Source organism: Gigantopelta aegis, chromosome 10, assembly GCF_016097555.1.
Source record: "Gigantopelta aegis isolate Gae_Host chromosome 10, Gae_host_genome, whole genome shotgun sequence".
NCBI lineage: Eukaryota > Metazoa > Mollusca > Gastropoda > Neomphalida > Peltospiridae > Gigantopelta > Gigantopelta aegis.
In genome coordinates, this window is record NC_054708.1 from 15,369,444 (window position 1) to 15,391,578 (window position 22,135).

Consider the following 22,135-nt stretch of genomic DNA (forward strand, 5'->3'; position numbering starts at 1 on the left):
CGTTTAGGTTAGGTCCAAAAGAATCTTATCTGTAAATATTAATTTCCGTTTTAGCCAAAATTTGAATTTAAAAATATAAAATAGTTCTAAGTTAATTTAGCAGACAAGTAAAAAAATTCTTTAATTAATCATGGATTAAGTTGGAGAATGCACTTGGAAGTATATATCCCCCTTCCCCCCCCCCCCCCCCCGAATATTTTTGTGTGTCAGAGCTCATTCTGAAACAAATTTTGGTTTAGTAAATTTTGAAAATTATCTTGAAAATTATTAAACATTTGGTTAATTTAAAGAATATTTTATTAGCCAAAGATTAAATTTTGTAGCCACTTTGTATAAAAATTGGCTAAATTTTATGCTCTCCACAGGGAAATAAAAAATCAGCAAAGAAGGAAAAGAAGGAACAAATATTTTTTAGTCTTTTCGTACTGGAAAAAGAAGAGAAAAGGGAGAATATTATTAGGCTATTATTAGATAAATTTAATTATACATTATTTATTTATTTAGTTCTTATAAATATAATGTCTTTTCTGTTATTTGTTTGCCATTTCTATTCTGTTATATCAGTGTTTTCATTTGAACTGTGATAATCCTCTGCCTTGTTATCTACATAATAGTTACCACATAATAAGCTAGTACTTGTCCAGATAAACTGTAATGGGACAAAATAAAATACTTCAGTTGCTGCAAGAGTGTCGTTTATATTCTTCAACTATTGTAACATTTGTGTTGTATAGAGACAGAGTAAACATTAATATGTTCAATACATGTGACTATATAGCAAGCTATGCATGACATATCAGCATGTAGTTTTATATGTTATTGAAACTCGGAGCACTTGAATTAAAAAGATATCAGGCTTGCTTTATGGGGATATTTTATAGTCAAACTGTCATACCGATACATGGTTTATTAATTGTAATTTGGTTTTTATTTTATTTTTAACTTACACATGTATGTTCAATTACGGTTCAAGTGTAATATACTGGACAATTAAAGCCGCAACCATCTGGTCTGTTTACTTAGGATAGAGCAGTAGCGGATCTGGGGGGTCCAGGGGTCTAGACCCCCCCCTTTTGTAAATTCGAGCATGATTTGTTCAGCTGTAAGAGGTGTGCTGTGTAAAAAGAGAGATCAGTCATCACATTTGGAGTCCCTCCCCCCCCCCCCCCCTTTCAGAAATCCTGTATCCGTGCCTGTAGAGTTAATGGTTTGTTGTTAGCAAGAAAAACAAGTTAGTGAGGTGACCTTACTTACAGCCGAATTTACAAAGCTTGTTTATAAATGTCTTATATGCATGTTGTAACTACATACAATTACAATGCTTAAATACTGTTCAAGAAAAACGGGCTTCATAAATATGACCCTTTGTTTTCTAAATTTTGATTAGCAACAGTTAGTGATCAGTTGAAAAATGTGTAGCAATCTCTAAACTACATGTGTATGCAATAGTGAATGGTCATGTAATACTGAACAAAATGTTCCCTGTCTTACACCTCCCAGGTCCCTACTGTGCAATTATATTTATTTGAACTTATTTTTATACCTATGCCTAATTACGGTTCAAGCATGCTGCCCTTGACACACACCTCAGCTATCTGGGCTGTCTGTCCAGGACAGTGGGTTAGTCGTTAGGTTTTAGTGGTTAGTGATAGAAAAGAAGGTGTAGTGGTCTTACACCTACCCATTGAGTCGTTAAAACTCTCTCTCTGGGTAGGAGCCGGTACCAGGCTGCGAACCATATACCTACCAGCCTTATATCCGATGGCTTAACCACCACGCCACCGATGCCGGTGAGTAATTATAATTGTAGTCTTGATGGGAGACGGAACTGGGAAGTTAACCCATATACAGCTCCTACCAGCCTTAAAGGTAGGGTCAACTCAAACAAGAGCCTTATGTGTTGGAAAGATGCATACCCGGACCACCAACACATACTGACACTTTAGCAAATGAAAAACGCGTAATTTTAGAGTTAATAAAAAAAACATGATCATTCCTGCTAACTGGGGGCAGCCATTTTGTTTCGTTTTTGTGACGTCCGGTGGGATAGCTTGGGGCGAAGTGACGTCAGCTCCTGACCATCTCCTGTATGTACAGTGTAAACAAAAGCAGTAATTTTCGACACGGCGCTTCTCTTTGATCAACCTGACTTGTAAAACAGCATAAATGACGTAATAATATAATAAACTATTTAACTAAATATATTTCAAGTTGCATTAACGGAACAAAATGGGGTTATAGTATTTTTCTCTGTTTAATAATCCAAAGGTAAAATGTACACTATTAGGCCTATTGATATGCTACATTGGAGCAAAAACAACAACCCACGATACCCAAGTGATAATTTTCTTTTCTTTGGGACTACATAATTGGTCAGTTCTGTGGTTTTAGATGGAAAAGTCTACTTAATCAATAGTTTTACAGAACTATTTACAGTAATAAACCATGTCCATTACAATTTTAGGGGCGACAGATAATATTCTACAATACCGGTATGTATTTTTGTGTCTAGACAGTGTCAATTAATTGGCTCGTCTGGTTACCAATCAAATATACACCTGCCAATCAGGAATCACAGGTAGAAGCAACTAACAGCATAGACGAATTAACTAAGAAAACACTCCGTGTATCATTTCAGTACATAGGTTAATGCATGGGCAAAACATTGTTAATTGTTTCGACTTGTTGTGTAGCCACTTTGACAATGGTATTTTATTTTGTATTGAAAAATAATATATATAGTGCTGGATATACTTATTGCTGGCTTACTGGGATGTGTATTATTACAGAACATTGCAATGTATGACTATTTATCATCCCGCAAAAACCAGGTAGATTGTGTTTCTCTAGTTCTAATGCTTATTCCTGACGGGACGTGTTAAATATTATGTAACCACCAGCTCGCCAGAGGGCGTACTCACTGAGATGGTACAAAATGGCTGCGCCCGTTATATATAATAGCCACCACATTTAACCATTTTATTAATTAACTATACGATTATACGTGTTGATATTAAGCAATAATGTGCATTATATATAGTTGAATATGCATACCAGGCCAAATGCCTTAATTGTTCTCTCCTTTAAGGTTGATGGCTTGAAGGTTAACTTTACAGTAAAATTATGAACAATGAGCTGAATGGTTTAAACCTATTTTACTGTATACTTTATATTCCCATTAATGAGCAAAAAGTGTTATCACTACTTTAGCTTTTAAATACCATACATAACACTGCAAAGTGTCTTACAAAATACATGTACCTATTATATACATGCTAAGCGCTCCAAACTTTATCCAAAAATGAAGAAGCCTTATACATGACTTCATTTTAATGTTTTCAGTATGTACATTATATACACAAATCAAACAAATTACGTCAGTATTGAAGAGGTTTAAATAAGCTAACTCATGGTCCTTTTTCTTTCTTTGGTGGTTTTTTTTTTTGGGGGGGGGGGGGGACATAGACCTGTGGACAAGCGTTTACTTGGTGCGTGGTCAGTCTAGGATTGATCCCTGTTGGTGGGCCCATTCATGATTGGGGTATATTTCTCATTTCAGCAAGTGCATGATGACTTGTATATCAAAGGCTGTGGTATATGCTATCCTGTTTTGAGGATGTTGCATATAAAACTTTAAAGGTCCTTTGCTACTAATGGTAAAATGTAGCAAATTTACTCTCTAAGACTAAAAGTTAAAATTACCAAATGTTTAACATCCAATATTTTATGATTAATAAATCAATGTGCTCTAGTGGTGTTATTTAACAACAAATGTTAACTTTTTTTGTTTTAACCAAAAAGTAATTTTAATGCAGGGTTTGAAATATTTAAGAACAAAATTAAATTGAAATGGCCTTTATTGGAAATGAAAACATAAGTACCGGTAATGTCATCTCCTGATTTTTGACTACAACTTGGGAAAAAAATAGTTTTGGTCTTGTTTTAACTTTACTGTATTATAAAATTAACTTTTAACTGTTATGCCACTGTCAGGACATGCACAAACTGTGTAAGTGTAACAAATCAGTGTTGTTTATGTACATGTGTATATCTCAGGTATTTACTTTTATGACCTGTTCATTGATTCTGCTTGCACTGTTCCATATTTAGTTGTTATTGTTGTACAGTCCATGAAATAAACTGTGATCTATTGTTCAGGTCACAATCATGTTTTTGACCACATGCCTAACAAAGGTTTTATTAGCTTGCCACGAATGTTTATCATGTGTAATTCTTGTTTTCCTTTGTTTTAGTTCAAAATTGGAGTCCTGTATATATTTTGTATATAACACAGTAGATGGTGGCTTAATTTTATAATATATTAAACTGTTTGTTGTTTATGCTATGTTTGCATTAGTTTTTTCAAACATTGAAATAATGGTCATCCAGTGATCAGAAGGTTACCACAAAAGATATTGTTGACAACAGTACATACTATATTGTTCTCAACAAATTCTGATTAAACAAAACAAAAACCCACACACCTGTACATAGACTGAGTTTAAACTGCCATGGACCCCACAATTTATTAGCAGTTTGGTGAGAAAATCATTTGGCAAATATTATTTTAATTTGGCAAAATAATTTCATATACTATTATAATTATAATTGTATTGAAAAATAATTGGCTTTGTACAATTTTAAAAGTTTAATATGAGACAGTTATATATTAGTACCTCATTAATTCCACTGACTGACAGCTTATTAGTCCCCCACCGGACAAACCGGAGGAGACTACAGGTTTCATCTTTATCCTTCTGTCTGTCTGTCTGTCCTGTCCACATATTGTTTTCCAGACTTTTTTTTTTTTTTTTTTTTGCTGCTATGCCTCAAAATATTAAGCTGAAATTTTTTTTTTTGCTGTACTATTACATTTTTTTTACTTTCATGGTGATTTACCCATTATGGCCTTTGAATTTAGGAGATATGAAAATTTGTTGGGCCTAGTATACGGGGCTTCTATTTCTTTAGCAGTGTTCTCAGAATGGGTTTTTTGTTGTTGTTTTTTAAGCCTATACATATGCCACAAAGTTTAATATACCAGTGGTAGTGATTGGTACAGTATAATATATACACAGTTGATATCACCCTCACTGAACTGATTGTTGTAATTAATCTGGTTTGAATTCATGACTGGAATACAAACCCAATACTTTCGAGCCTTTACGCCTGATGATATGACCATGGTATTATCAAGGCCATGCGTAAGTTGACCCCCTTTCTTATTAGGCACAGTCTATGAGTCTGCAAAATGCGGATTATACTCCGGCACTATATGAAATTATGATATGCCCCAAGTGTTTATGGTGTTTAGGAATAGGTCAACATTTGTGTTAGCTAGCATTACATTGTGTTTCACCTCACACTGAACTTTAGTAGACTTACGTTTCATAACTCGTCTATACTGATAAACATAATCTGATTGCCTTACGTTTTTGTGATATATATGTATAGTTATTGTAATCATTGATTTATAATCTGCAAAAGATATATTAATCACAGTAGCATATCTGTTACTAGTGTTATATATATATATATACACCAGTGTGAAAATTGCCTATTATTAACTTTGCCACCTACTGTTATGTGTGGTTTTGTTTATCACATCTTAAGATAATGCATTTTTATACCCCTTAAAAATTTTGAAAAACATTTTGGTGAAGATGGAATGTATTCTACATTTACTAAGTTATGTTGCGTTGTACTTCATTTTAAAGATACATTCCTGAGTTTGCTGCAATTTTTAAGATGCTATCGACTAACAGAGACTTTTTAACGATTGTAATTAATTATGAAATATATTTTTCTGCATAAAATATTAGTGGCTGTATATTAAACATGTTTCTGATCATTCTAATATTTGTACTAGGTTAAATTTCATTTTATTTCCTAAATTATGTTTTTTTTTCGTACGTACAAAATTATTTGAAGACAAAATCCAGTTTGGGCTTCTTACAAATATTAAGACGACCAGAAACATTGAATATACAGACACTGATATTCTAAACAAGAAAATATATTTAATATGTAAGTTTAATCGTAAGAATATTTTATTAGTTGGAAACATCTTACAATGCAGCAAACTGAGGAATGTCCCTGTAAAATGAAACGGCTAACATATACGGGTAAGAGCCATATACCTCCACTATAGCAGTGATAATCATTTACAGTGTGTTTACTCATTGCCTTTATCTCTGACATCTTCAAGTATGACATAAATATATGTACATGATAGTCATTATACCTAATGGAAAAGAACAGTAACTTGTGTTTATTTAATTGACAGATAAGAATGAGATATATTACAACGTAAGTCTTTCTTGTCATTTTGGTGTTTTCACATAGTATATTGCTGTTCAAAAAACAATGTTCTCAGTCCAACAAAACCTTCCACAAAGAAACAAGCTCCTATTTTTTACATAAATCTGACAGATCACCCTGGAAACATGCAAGCCTGTGTACTATAGTTTTTTGTTTTGTGTCAATGCACATACATTAACCAAAAAATTTAATTAGATAGGCATTGTTTACATGCATGCAAATGCTATTTTAGAAATTGTTTATTTCATTAGAGTATGTTAAACTGTCTTTGATATTTATATACCAGCCTACAAAAAGACCTTGGCATGAATTAGACATCCATTTATAATTCCATTGAGAGTAATATAGGTCAACAATGCATTCAATATAACTATTTACAGTCATATTCATCTGAGAATAAGACATGACTCCACCTATTTTGGGGATGATAAATTTATCATCTGGACCATTGCATTACACATGTGCAGTTCAATGTCTCTGATGCAAATAAAAGATACTTTGCTGGTAATCGAAAAGAGTAGCCCATTAAGTGGCGACAGCGGGTTTCCTCTCTCAATATCTTTGTGGTCCTTAACCATATGTCCCACGTCATATAACCGTAAATAAAATGTGTTGAGTGCACCGTTAAATAAACCATTTCCTTCCTGCTCCAAAATGTATTGCTATTTGAAGTGTACATGTTGGGGTGCAATTTTCTGTGGTTGGGGATTGTCAGAGTAGTGGTAACATCAGTCTGTTGTTGATAGCTTAAATGGGTGACCAATACCCATTGATTCGGCACCAGCATCATCTCACAAGGATGTCCATTTAGCATGATCTGTCCACACGGTCATTGTCAGGGATATTTCACAAAATAGATTGGATTGGATTTGAAATGCTCAAAAATGACATTTACTAAGGTATGGTATAGGGGTTTCAGCTTTTTAAAGGTCATTTAAGCTTCTTTTTAAAAAATTGTATATCACATCCCTGCATTGTGAGTTGAGTGTGTCGTTAAATAAAAATTTCCTTCCTTCCCTGCATTGTGATGTTGAGGATGACACCCCCAAAAAGAAGAACTTTTGTTTTGATGACATTATAACCATTATGTGAATACACATGAGGCATTCTGGAATGTAGAATTCCAAAATTGAGCATTGGATAGTGATGACATGACATCCAACTTTTAACTTTGAAGTCCTGTGGATGTTATGTTTTATTGGATATCAAACAGCCATCTGCATGCTTTGCATGGCCCTGCAGCTATCACACTTTTGGGGAACTTATTAAATGGGTTGAATCATGTTTAGCAAGTCTAAGTATTTTCTAGAGTATAAAAAACAAAGGTATTTTATCACATACCAACATTGTAATTCACACATTACACTAACATAGTAATTCTTGTTTTGAATGGTTTCATTTTATCATTGACAGAATGGCTGGCAACGCTGCATACATCATAGGAACAGTGGCTGAATCTGACTTGGGCTGTTACCGCATTTTGTCACTGGCTAGGGAACAAACACGTGGCAACCATAGTATCTTGGAAGACTTGACCAGAATGTTGAAGTTTGATGATTCAGAGAGTGTTATGAATGCTGCTGGAACCATGGGGACCTTGGTATGTTTATTAATTCAGAGAGTGTTATGAATGCTGCTTGGACCATCAGGACATTGGTATGTTTATTAATTCAGAGAGTACTATGAATGCTGATGGGACCATCAGGACATTGGTATGTTTATTAATTCAGAGAGTACTATGAATGCTGATGGGACCATCAGGACATTGGTATGTTTATTAATTCAGAGAGTACTATGAATGCTGATGGGACCATCAGGACATTGGTATGTTTATTAATTCAGAGAGTACTATGAATGCTGATGGGACCATCAGGACATTGGTATGTTTATTAATTCAGAGAGTATTATGAATGCTGCTGGGACCATGGGAACATTGGTATGTTTATTAATTCAGAGAATATTATGAAATCTGTAGAGGCTATGGACATTATCAATTCAAGTTTATTAATTCAGTATTATACTTTTTTTAAACCTACCAATCCATAATGCCACGCAAATGGGTATAGTAATAAATACAATTTGTTGAATATAATGTTGAGAAATTTAATGTCTGTTCCAGCTACCTCAGATGTATTGACCACTTAATTTAAGTCACATGGATAATAAATAGAGGATTCGTTATGAATATTTTTTTATATTTTACATATTAAAAAACATGAGTAGCGAATTCTATTTATCCTATAAGACTTCTAAAATAACATTTTAATTAAATTTTTAGTAAATCACAGTACTAAAGTCGCTGCCATCCGTACTATGATGTCATCTCGATAGCACAAATTAATTTGACGTCACACATTTTAATTAAATCTTTGATGATTGCGTTCAGGTACACAGGTCTTGTTGGTTTGTAAGCAAATGACCCATCCACAGCAACACTTGACATAGAGACCATGCAAATTTGCATACCATTATTAACTGGGTTAATACACTAAAATTATCACATGGGTTTATGACATGGATATCCTGAGTAAGTTATAGGATAAATTACCCTATACATCAGGATAATTTTAATATATATGGATTAAAGGAGAAAGCTTTGAATATCCTATGTACACTACAGGGAAAATTTTGTTTTCAAAATTTTGATTAGCAACATATGCTGTCAGATTTAAAATTTCTTATCAATTAGCATTTAACATTACAGAATTGTGTAGTGATTTCTGAAACTTGCATAGTGAATCGTAATGTGATACTGAACAAAATCTTTTTCTGGTACATGTATTATTTTACTGAATTAGTGTATGATATTTGAACTAGGTATATTATGGTCTGTATATAAATATATATATAAATAATTTGATCTGTCGATACCTTTGAATGCACATGTACTATGTACATATTATTTTACTGTATTAGTGCCAGCTATTTGAACTATATAATATGATCTGTTAACGGGTTTGAATACACTATGTACATGTTGTTTTACTGTATAACTCACTATTAGTGTTGAATAATGTTTGATATTTGATCTGTAGAATATGTGTACCATGTTCATATTACTTCACTGTATTAGTGTTGAATAACATGATCTGTCGACTGTTCACACAGGCGGAGAGCAATGAGGGTCGAGAGTGGATCCTGGCTGAGCAATGTTTGGACAGAACACTCGATCACGTCACTGCCCTATTACACGCAGACAACATGTGGACCGCCAGCAATGCTGCTTTAGTGCTTGCCAGGTACTGCAGGAGGTTGATGACAGTAATTACCCATGGTTATACTTGTTGGGTATTATTTCGATATGTATCGGTGTCAGAATCAATACCAACAATAAAGTCTCATTAGTCCAAAACCAGTAATCTGGAAACCATACCACATGAATATAAATAGGGATTGTTAAATTACTCTTTTTTTCTATATTACAAGTAAATAGTCTGATTCTCTTTCTTCCTTTCATTTAGTTTTGGATTGTCCTCTAAAATGCTCCAAATTATATTTATATAAATATTTAGCCAAGCAGTCAGTTCCTTTTTATTTTTGGCTTATTTACTTAAAACAATTTTGTTTTAATTCTGTTAACTTTTTTACTAATTGCTATTCTAAATTCTTTCAATTTCCAACTCTCTCTCCCCCCCCCCCCCCCCACTCCCCTCTTCTATCCCAGACCAGTCATTGGCGAAGTCAGAGATTGTACCCAGGAAAGACATACCTGAAACTTAATTGGATATGCTAATATATAGAGAATATTTCACTCTAAAATGTGTTATCGTCACTGAGTGATTAGTAACACTTTTATTTCACTGATATTTTAAGATATTTCACTAAACATTATATAATAAATAGAGGATATTTCATGTTTTTTGTCAACTATGATTTATATCTCATCAAGTGAAGTTTGCAATCATATCTCACGAGTCGCGCAAGCAATGTATGGCAATTTACCTTTATTTTTAAAATGCCAGCAGCAAAATAGTTCCAGCTTTCTTGCAGTGAAGATAACACATTTTAGAGTGAAATAGTGAAATTTTAACTCTAAAATGTGTTATTGTCACTGAGTGACTGATAACACTTTTATTTCACTAAATGTTATATAATAAATAGAGGTTATTACCAGTGTGTTTTTTGGTATCATAAATATCATATATTAGGAATAAAAATAGCATTATGCAAGCCTCATTATTTTTATTCTTAATATATGATATTGACGATACCAAAATAAACGAGGATAATAATCTCTTTATCATATAAGCTCAAGCTTAATACAACATGTTTTTATAAACTGTACACGCAACTTTAATTCCATTCCACCATTACTAGATATTCAAATGACGTAAGAATATGTGGCGCAGTGTATTTTTTAAGTTAAAATAAAGTTATGTCTAACATTTTTTGTTTTCTAAACACTGGACAGCTTTCAGTGTCAAATTGCCATTGAAATGTTTTTATTTGATGACTTTGAATGCATACGTCAATCATGGAGTGTCACCCAAGTACGTTTGCTTAAATGTCAATAAACCTAGTGCTGAGACCTCGACTAATTTACATCTAATTAGCAAAGTTATCAAATTCTTAAAGTATGTGATCTGAAAAATATCACATACTTTGATTGCACTGAAAATGTAAGATATTATATGATAAATAAATTTATTAAATTGTTAACATGTCATTTCAGCAAAATCCTAAATATTTTAATAAACTAAATTACCTTCTCTTAATTTTAATGATTTGGGCTTATTTTAATGAATTTGGCATGCTTCTCATATTATATTATGGTAATAATTATGGTAACTATTTTTAATGGGTTTTGTCTGTGAACATTTTAACATATTAAAAAACATTATATTTGCAGGCTCTGTATATCTGAAGATGGGTGCAATAAAGTTTTAGGACATTACAATTCTAGTTTCATTCTTTCCAAGCTGGTCCAAGCACTGGGATCTGATGAAGCAGGTATAGTTTTTGTATATTTTTTTCGTAGCTCACAAATTTTCCTTTTCATCACATGAAAACCTTTGTTATTCAGCATGGTTGTCAAATGTGTTGAATGTATGATTTTGTACAGTATTATGAAAATGCAGTTTAGTGATCTTTATAACAAAAATAATGGTTGTTTTGTTCAGTTGCTGCTCATTCTGACTTCCTCAAAGAATCTAATCATTGTTCCCCATCGGTGGGCCCATATTGGGCTATTTTTGGTTCTAGCCAGTACACCACGACTGGTATATCAAAGGCCGTGGTATGTACTACCCTATCTGTGGGATGGTGCATATAAAAGATCCCTTGCTGCTAATCGAAAAGAGTAGCCCATGAAGTGGAGAGAGCGGGTGGTCCTTAACCATATGTCTGATGCCATATAACCGTAAATAAAATGTGTTGTTTGCGTTGTTAAATAAAATATTTCCTTCCTTCCAGTCATTGTTCAACAAAATATCTCAGGGATAGAGAGTTAAAGAATCCTTTTGTAAGCTAGATATTTTGTAATTATAAGGTACAGTTTTGGTTATTAATATTTCATACTAGTTTGGGTATGCAATATAGAATATGATTTTGTTTTTAAAGAACTGTTAAAAAAAGAAAGCTAATGTCTGACTTGTTTATAAAGCCAAGAAAGAAATGTTTTATTTAATGACACTCTCAACACAGTTTAATTAGGGTTATATGGCATCGGGCATATGGCTAAAAACATTAGAGAGGAAATCGCTGCCTCCACTCCGTGGCCTACTCTTTTCAGTTAATTAGCAGCAAGGGATTTTTTTGTGCACTTTTCCACAGTTAGGACAGTACATCCCACAGCTTTTGTCACACCAGTTGTGGAGCACTGACTGGAATGAGAAATATCCTAATGGCCCACTGATAGGGATTGATCCTAGACTGACTGTGCCTCAGTGGGCACTTAACCACTGGACTATGTCCCACCCAACAAAAAGAAATTTTTTAATACATTATATTTCGATGGAAATTATTTGCAACAATCTCGGACAGGCCAGGTTATATACCAGCTTCAGTTTAGCTCATAGGCTAATTTTGATACCCTAGTAACTGAGTTGTACACGTTTCATCTAGTGTTACATTTGTTACACCCATCTGTGCATATATCTTCTGTGGGGCGGGACGTAGCCCAGTGGTAGAGCATTCGCTTGATGCACGGTCAGTCTAGGATCGATCCCCATTGGTGGACCCATTGGGTTAATTTTCCTTCCAGCCAGTGCTCCACAACTGGTGTAACAAAGCCATGGTATGTACTATCCTGTCTGTGGGATGGTGCATATAAAAGATCCCTTGCTGCTAATTGAAAAGAGTAGCCCTTGAAGTGGCGACAGCAGGTGTCCTCTCTCAATATCTGTGTGGTTCTTAATCATGTCCGATGCCATATAACCGTAAATAAAATGTGTTATGTGCATTGTTATATAAAACATTTCCTTCCTTCCTTTCACATCTTCTGTGTTCAGATATATACATACAAATTGTTACAGCCCATGGACACCAGACATTCATTTTCTAAAATAGGGTGGCATCTAGTTCAGTCAGTAAAGTATTTCCCTCAGGTGCTTTGGTCATAGAATCAAACAACCTCAGTGGACCCAATTTTTTATTAGTTTTTTCCCAACCCAACCAATGCCCCACAGTTGTGACAATCGGTTTCTGAAAAAAAGCTGGTGTAAAATTCACAAAGAATAGTTTGTATTATTCTGTAGTGTGCTGTTTTGCATTCCTAGTTGAGTAATTTATATAAATCAGTCTCGGTGGCGCAGTGGTTAAGCCATCGGATTACAGGCTGGTAGGTATAGGGTTCGCAGCCCTGTACCGGCTCCAACCCAGAGCGAGTTCTTAAGGGCTCAGTGAGTAGGTGTAAGGCCACTACACCCTCTTCTGTCTTTCTAACCATTAACCAACTAACCCACTGTCCTGGACAGACAGCCCAAATGGCTGAAGTATGTGACCAGGACAGCGTGCTTGAACCTTAATTGGATATAAGCACGAAAATAAGTTCAAATGAATGAGTCATTTATGTAAATTAAAAAAAAAAATCAATGTTATCACATAACACTTAATTTATACAGTACTGAAAGGTTGCTTTAAATCTTCTGGAAACTTAATATCTGTCTGATTCACATAAAACTTTAGCTAGCATTTTTGAGAAAGAATAAAACATTATGCAGTCTGTTATCAATCCTACATATACAAATATACAGATGAAAAAAAATAAGGGCACACATCGAATTGTAGACCAAATTTAATTCACTACCAGCATAGTAATGTCTGTATTTCATACCAAGTTGTAATGTGGGATTGAATGTCAGTAGTGTTGAATGTGCTGCCTATATGTTCCCAGTCAACTTCGGGCAATATGAATTATTTCTTGTTGCTATTTGTGTGATCCTTTATTTCTTTCCATCAGATACATGTTCATGTATATTATATAATAATTTCCATTTTATAATTACTGTTTTGTATTAGGCGTCTTGATTGGTTAAAATGCTATCACGTGATCTAAAAAAAACAACGTTCATTCTTCCATGAACGTGAAAACTGCACTTTTTTGGTAAACAAGGGAATCCCCGAGGATTTCATCGTTTCTATTTTTATCCCAATTTCGTCTGCACTGTGAGTGAAGGTGACAATTCAGGCTTTAAACAACTCCGGTTTTGAACTGGGACACATAATATATATGATGGCGACAAAAACGAAGCTTCTATTAGAAGTTATAGCAGAGAAAACACCAAATCGAAAATGCGCGAAAACACATACTCCTTCATGCACAATTACGCGACCTGTCCTTTCCGAGAATAATATCACACAATCACAAACTTCCTCTGAAATCCACACACACAGTAACACTGAAACCACTTTATCCCTTTCAAGTCAGTGTTCACATTCACTTTTTACTAATTAAACTTTAATTAAAATTTATAAAACCTAAATCATTATAATGAATCGGAGATTTGACAGAAAAAAACGAATGTAACTTTCTAAGGGAATTCCCTTATTTGTGTATTGATACAGTTGTAAATCACTGTGGAATAGAGTTCGATTGGGTTTTTTAATATAGTTTTGTATAATGGCAATATTAATGCATTTGGCATTACACCATTCATACAGTGTGTAAAACGGTTTTGGTGTTTATCATCGCATGAACGTCAAAAATATAACGTTCAATTCTTAATTCAGGTTGTATATTAAATTCTTTATTGTGTTTGTGAGTGCTCAGGACTACATGTAGCTCTGGGTGATCAGAAAATTTGCCAAAATATTTATTAATTTACAAAAATTGCAAAAACCCAATTGTTTTCCAATAAAATATAAATTATTACCTCAAAATATTTTGCCGCATTAAAATAAAATTCGCCAATTGCTTTTAAAATTTGAAATTGGCAAATTTAGTGAATGCCACAGCTAATTTAAAAGTATCCTTATATTATAACTTTGGAAGTAAATTTGTTTTATAATTGATCATTAATGCGTGTCGTAACCTAACTGAAGTTAAAGGGAACCGGCCTCAGTGGCGCCGTGGTTAAGCCATCGGACTATAGACTGATAGGTACAGGGTTCGCAGCCTAGAGCAAGTTCTTAAGGACTCAGTGGGTAGGTGTAAGACCACGTACTACACTCTCTTTTCTCTCACTAACCACTAACCAACTAACAACTAACCCACTGTCCTGGACAGACAGCCCAGATAGCTAAGGTGTGTGTCCAGGACAGTGTGCTTGAATCTTAATTGGATATAAGCATGAAAATAAGTTGAAATTAATTAAATTAATTAGTTAAAGGGACTGTCCTGAGTTTGCAGCCACTGAAAGATGTTTCCAACTAACAGAGCCTTTTAGGCAATTAAAATTACATAGTAAATACATTTTCTTAGAATGCCAGTGTCTGTATATCCAAAGTGTTTGTTGACATGTAATTCTGTTCATAGCTGTCATTTTTCATTTTACTTTGTAAAATACATGTATATGTTTTTTCGAAATTATTGGAAGAAAAAAATCTGGTTTGGGTTTGTATAAGCATTAAGACGACAACAAACTATTTATTTCTACAGATATTGATATTGTAAACAGGAAATTATCTGTAATATGTAATAATTTTAGTCATCAAAAATGGATCTATTAGTGGTAAACATGTTACTCTCTCAGCAAACTTGGGACAGTCCCTTTAAGAAAGGTATATATGGTAACATTGGCACTAAAAGTTCTTTGGTTCATTTTTTATTCCACATAACGACCATTCCATTTCTAAAATAGTGGGTTGAGTTTTATTTCCCTTTTGTATAATGTAGCACTAAGAAATCAATTTTATTTTGTGAGAAGAAATTAATTCTGTCCATAATTTTCAGTCTTTATCTTCCAGTTTGTTAAGAAAAAAAAAATCTTATTGCCAGCTCATGCTGGTAGCAAATCTTTAACAATAGTTATTGTGTCTAACATAAGAAAAATGTACCCATGCATTAAATTAAAATTTATCGCTGTTCGGTCTAGAATTGAAGTGTATTTTTAGACATTATTGAGGTTGATAAACCAGTAGTTGAATATACAGCTAATAATATATTTACATTTCAAGCCAATATGATTTGGAGAGGGTTAAACTGACATATTCAAAGAAGTTATCCTCTCACAGTTTATAAGTTAAAAAAAAATATTCTCGTTTAATATTTTAAAACATAAAATAATAAAAACTGATAAAATGACTAATGACTGACTGAAACAGACAGGACAGCACATACCAATACTTTTAATACAAGTCATGGAACATTAATTGCATAATAAAACCTGTGGGTCCACTAAAGGGTACCAGTATATGGTAATTTGGCAAATGACATATTAAACCCTATATTTCCATTACCATTATATAATTAATGCATATCCTTTTCTTACTTCTGTGTTGTCACACTTATGTTTTTTATTGATTAAACATCCTTTTACTTAATTGACAAACTTAATACCAAATAAATTCCTGTTAAACATAATACATCAATTTCCGTGTATGTTTTGTTTAATAAATTAGACACTTGGATATCTGTTACAGTAATTTATTTTGTACTGTATATATTTTTAGGGCGGGGAATGAATTCAGCATTTGCAATAGGTCGTCTTTGTGACATGGATGTTGGAAGGAAGAGATTGTTATTACTCCCGGAGTCAGAGAAAATGGTAACATTGATTTTATTCTGATGTGTATGCTCTTGTTTTAATCCAAGTCATATAGGGAGGGGTTGAGGGGGCTGACTGTGGTGTTGGATATTGCCCAGTCATATAGGGAGGGGGTGAGGAGCTGACTGTGGTGTTGGATATTGCCCAGTCATATAGGGAGGGGATGAGGGCTGACTGGTATGGGACATTGCCCTATCTGTTAAACAGTGGAGGATGAAATCATCTAAAGATGGTCACTCATTAAATAAAAAATGGAGAAAAAAAAAAAAAAATTGGTAAGAATATTAGGGATTTTTTTTTTATAATTCAATATCTGATGGTCTATGGTTCAGTTTATTCATAATACTTTCCACAAGTACACCAATTTTCACACATACATTTTAATAAATTATTTTAAGAGCAACACACTTTATTTGTAATGGTCACTTGTCAAACAATTGTAAATAAATATATCATAAAAAGTAAAACTAAGGAAAAAAACTATGCCTTGACTAGGAAACAAAAGTACAGTTTGTTTCCATTTTACCACACCCTGATAATGAGTTGGATCTGGAGAAGATCACATGCAACAGAATCAAGCACTGGTTGGCTGAAACACTGTACCATGTTATCGGATCGTCAGCAGAGTTCAGTCTATGGAAACACTGATGTACCATTTAAAAAATATATCTTTTTTAATAAACTGCAGTATCGCAAATTGAAAAATGGTGCATCAAACTTGGGGCCTGAAATTGCCAATATCGTGAACTGCAGTTTGCCCCTGAAGAATGCTAAAAAAGAGCATTGTCCTGAGATACAGGTCATTCTCAGTTTTAGACATTTGCCATTTATTTGGATTGTATGGTTGTCTAGGGGAAAAACAAGTTCTACATCCATCTTGATCTCATTCATTTAGCATAGAAATGAAACAGCCACATTGTCTATATCAGTTTATTAGTAGAAACTAAATAAATGTCCACACAATTTGAATTGAATTGTATGTTTGAAATGTTGTAATATCCTAGGCAAAACAAGTTTCTGCAAAATCAAATTGCAAAAACCTTTAATCTAAACATACCTAGACATTAGATTTCTAGTAATTAATATAACAAAATGTAATAATATGAATGAAAATGTAAGCTTTAAATACTTTTAATCAGGATTATTTACTTTTAAAAATCAGCAAATATTAATTAATTACGTACAATATTAATTACTTTTTATTTTCAGATTTCAGCTCTTGCTAAAATGTTGAGTTGTGAAGATACGGGTGCTAGTAAAAATGCATGTTTTGCTCTGAGTTGCCTGGCAACAAACAAAGAAGGTCACACGCGCCTTCTGAACAACATTTATGCTAATGATGTTATGAAGAGGCTGGCTGAATTACTTAGTGCTGATGACAGTGAGACGGGTTGGTTTGCAGCCATGTAAGTATATATAAATAATATCACATTAGTGTCTGTGTTATACTGTATTTATTACATGAGGAAATCCTGGGTATGAAACTGGAAAACATGTATGTTACTAGACCAGTGGTAGAGTTTCCATCTAAGGTACATTACATACAATGTAGGATTGAAATGTTTTGTGAAATTGTTTTTCCCATTCCAACCAGTTTTTTTTATTACTGGTTTAAATATCTTATCTATTGAAAAGTGCATATCATTCATTTCATTGCTTTTTCACAGTTTTAAAAACAATAATTATGGTAATTGTTTTAAAAATTCAGCCTCTTCATAGAGATCCAATCCACTTTTTCCAGTTTGGTAAATGATTTTCTAACACAGCCGTGTAGGAGATCACTGTTGTGTATCAAAATTATATACATTGTATGTTGGAGATCAATCGTTTCTGAGAGGTCATGACCCAGTTTAGTGTTATTGTAAGGAGATGCAAAGTGACGTCATTGGAATACTGACATCATTCAAATTCAAAATTAGCTGTAATTAAAATGCTTCGCCACATTGAAATGCTCTCTGTTCATCAGTTTATTTTCCGAGTGGTTGGCAAATGTTTTAGAGTGCTCTATTTTTTGAAGGAAAACAGATCTGTTAGTACAGTAGTGATTTGGTTATGACGTGGTATGTATGCTTAAAGCCAAGTATCCATAGCAATGGCCCAGTTATGCTATGTTCTGTAACAACATAATTTAGTTGTTTAATTGTTTACATTTTCATTGTTTTGAGGTATGTAAGAAATAGCATACTACATTTGTGTCCGTTTGATACCATTTATCTTACAACTTGTTGTTTAAAAACGTATCCAACTCGCTTTTGCTCGTTTGATACGTTTTTAAACAACTCGTAAGATAAATGGTATCAAACGGAAACTCATGTATTATTCTCTACATATATAAGGCATGCAACCATACAAGAATGTCAAAATCACAAAAGTATTGGATGTGACAATATTTCTAATTTTAAAAATCCTATATGTCAGAAGCTGTCACTGTGAATCAATGGGGTGTGGGGTGTGCGGGGGGGGGGGGGGGTGTCAGGAAAAGCTTTTATTGTGAATCAGTGGTGTAGGCTGGGGAATTCCAATGAAACCCTTCTGAGGCTATAACAATGTTTACAGTACAATATTCATAGAGGTGACCTGGAAAAAATGTAAGCAAAAGGGTCCACTAGATTCAGACTATGCTATATAAAGTCAACACCATGAACAAACACCCCCAGATTCAGACTGTGCTATATAAAGTCAACACCATGAACAAACACCCCCAGATTCAGACTGTGCTATACAAAGTCAACACCATGAACAAACACCCCCAGATTCAGACTGTGCTATATAAAGTCAACAACATGAACAATCACCCCCAGATTCAGACTGTGCTATATAAAGTCAACAACATGAACAATCACCCCCAGATTCAGACTGTGCTATATAAAGTCAACACCATGAACCATAAAATAAAGAAAATCCCAAAACACTATTTGCTCCCAGCATGGAAAAGACACAGGTTTCCTGATATTATAGAGACGGTACCAGGGATTCTCAAGAAGAAAACCCAGACAGAAATAGAATGAAGAAACCTTGCCCTAGAGTTTATACACCAGGTCTACCCCCCAAGACCAGTGGACACATGCATATACTGATGGATCAGCAGAAGAAGCAACCAGAAATGGTGGTGGGGGAATTCAAATCGAACTTAAAGATGGAAAAGCAGTCTGGCCTTCAGGTGAACCCCTGAAGGAGAAACTCTGGCCCCTTGGAGAACCTACGGAATACAGCAGCTTTTGTTCGAGCCACTGGGGTCCCTGTCTGAGCGTACGATGACGAAGAAGAAGAAGAAGACTATTCTCTGCCCCTGGTGGATCAAGTACAAGTTATTATTTATTTGATATTTAATAGGTCATTGAATAAAAAAAATGTACTTGGGTGTTAAATAAACATTTCTTCCAGTTGCATTTGTCTTACACTATAGCCCTCGAACTTTGTGAGAACATTCTGCAGTACCACCACAAAAGGCTGTTGCAAAATTTATCATCAACAGCATTTTTATCATTATCAGGTATTTACTGTGTTATTATTTTGTACTAAATTGCCATCACGAGGTGATCTGAAATTCCGGGGGCTGTTACACTGGTACTTGTATAATTTGTGTTTGTTTTCAGGACGTTACGGACCCTTGCCAGTCAACCAAAAGGCTGCCTTAAACTGAGAGAGAACCACAACATATACTTGGCATTGAAGGTAATATCATTTCATTAAAGGGACATTCCTGAGTTTGCTGCAATTTTTAAGATACAGTATTACTGACTAACAGAGACTTTTTAACGATTGTAATTACATATCAAATACGTTTTTGCATAAAATATTAGTGGGTGTATATTAAACGTGTTTCTGATTGTTTTAATATTTGTACTAGGTTAAATTTCATTTTATTTTCTAAAACATTATTTGAAGAAAAAATCCAGTTTGGGCTTCTTACAAATATTAAGATGACCAGAAACACATTGAATATACAAACACTGATATTCTAAACAAGAAAATATATTTAATAGGTAAGTTTAATCGTAGAAATATTTTATTAGTTGGAAACATCTTACAATGCAGCAAACTCAGGAATGTCCCTTTAACATTTTTGTAATATTTTCCCCTCTTTCTTTTTTTTGGTTGAAATTGCTAGCAGCTTATGTCCAGCTTAAGTCCAAGATGTCTAAAATAATTTACAAATCTTGCTTAAAACTCTGAAAAATGAAGTAATGACATGTAGAAAACGTGTATATACAGTATAAAGCTTGAACCGATCATATGTTCCATTTTGACACTGAAAATGTACGCCTACTATTGTAGCAAACAATTATTGTCATTGTATCATTGCTTTTCTTTTTATTCCATTACAATATTAAGAAGCAAATTAATTTTAAAGAATTTGTCATAAGTCCGATAATATATATTATTTTATATTTCAGGCCATTGATATGAAGCCAGACATTAACCCTGATCTCAAAGACGAAGTAACAATGACCTTGGAAATCCTAAAAAAACTTGAGAAACCTTCACCGCCAGTTATTGAGGGTAAGTGTTAATGTGTATTTGTTCCTCTAGTGATGGAATTGATGTAAATATGTTGGGGGTGGAGTTTGTTTTTATATGTACATAAAAACAGATATTAAATAGTTGTTGAATATAAAATTAGCGACTACTAGGGTCTGTTCAAGTGAACACGACATGGTGAGTATAATTCAAATCCTTCTGATGTTCGTATTCTTCTAATTGATCGTGGAATTAAAATGTGATCGGTCGGTAAAAACTGATTATACACGATAATCAATAATGCAATTCCAACCGATTTTCAACACTACTCCATTATCTATTCATTTTTATTATCCATATGGTTCAACATAACCAAATTAATAATAATCCTACAAAGCACACGTGTAATAACAAGTGTAATGACATAATTTTGGGAAGCGACGTCATAACATGACGTTGCTTCTCCAGTCCTAGCTCAGACTGTGCATTTGAAATATGATGTCATTTCATCGTCTCCTTCAAGTTGTGGTTGAAACACTGAGTTGAGTTGTTATTTTTAAAGAAAACAACCATAATAATATGGATAAAGAAATTATTACACTCGCATGTGAGTCATACTGATTTTAAATATATATCTTAATACAAGATCATATTTTCATGGAATATATAGAGATTATTATACAAGCTTGTGTGTCGTACTGATTTTACGAAACTTGTGTCGGGATTCATGTATTACCCTTCCTCTACGACACAAGTTTATTTAGTAGCACAATGTTTTTATTTAAAATCCTATACTTTTGAAATGAGTTTCAAACCTTGATGATGATTGTTGAGTTTTTAAGAAAGAAAAAATAATAATATAAAAAAGCATGTATATATATATATACGTATATATGCAAGAAATCGAGCTCTGTGCAGTTTAGCAATCACAAGTATTTTACACTGTAACGTCATATGTGAAACACAACATCATTATTTGCAAGTATATATCTGTCGATGAAACCATTAGCATTCATTGGTCAGTGCTAAGGGGATTTCCCGTTTTACACCGGAAATAGTGCAAATAGCATGATTTAAAAATTCGTAAAACTACAGAACAGAGCATTATAATCTCAAACGGAATCACATGTAACATGACATTGCACAGTCATATAGAATATGCATTAGGTAATAATATATCATATGACCCAGTTCAGAATATTTAAAAA

The 22,135-nt window shown here is 33.6% G+C and overlaps 1 protein-coding gene across 2 annotated transcripts in view; it reads left to right on the forward strand.

Annotated features, from left to right (window-relative positions):
- The window catches only part of LOC121384598, a 55,497-nt gene that overhangs the window by 5,838 nt on the left and 27,524 nt on the right, over positions 1-22,135 (forward strand). For both annotated transcript variants that reach the window (XR_005959413.1, XM_041515057.1), the window contains exons 2-8: positions 7,735-7,921; positions 9,430-9,560; positions 11,171-11,271; positions 16,372-16,466; positions 17,676-17,872; positions 20,063-20,141; positions 20,864-20,969. Coding sequence is in view for 1 of the 2 variants with exons in the window: in XM_041515057.1 (XP_041370991.1) it covers positions 7,735-7,921; positions 9,430-9,560; positions 11,171-11,271; positions 16,372-16,466; positions 17,676-17,872; positions 20,063-20,141; positions 20,864-20,969 (896 nt within the window). In the remaining variant the exon portion in view is untranslated. The remainder of the gene's footprint in view (positions 1-7,734; positions 7,922-9,429; positions 9,561-11,170; positions 11,272-16,371; positions 16,467-17,675; positions 17,873-20,062; positions 20,142-20,863; positions 20,970-22,135) is intronic.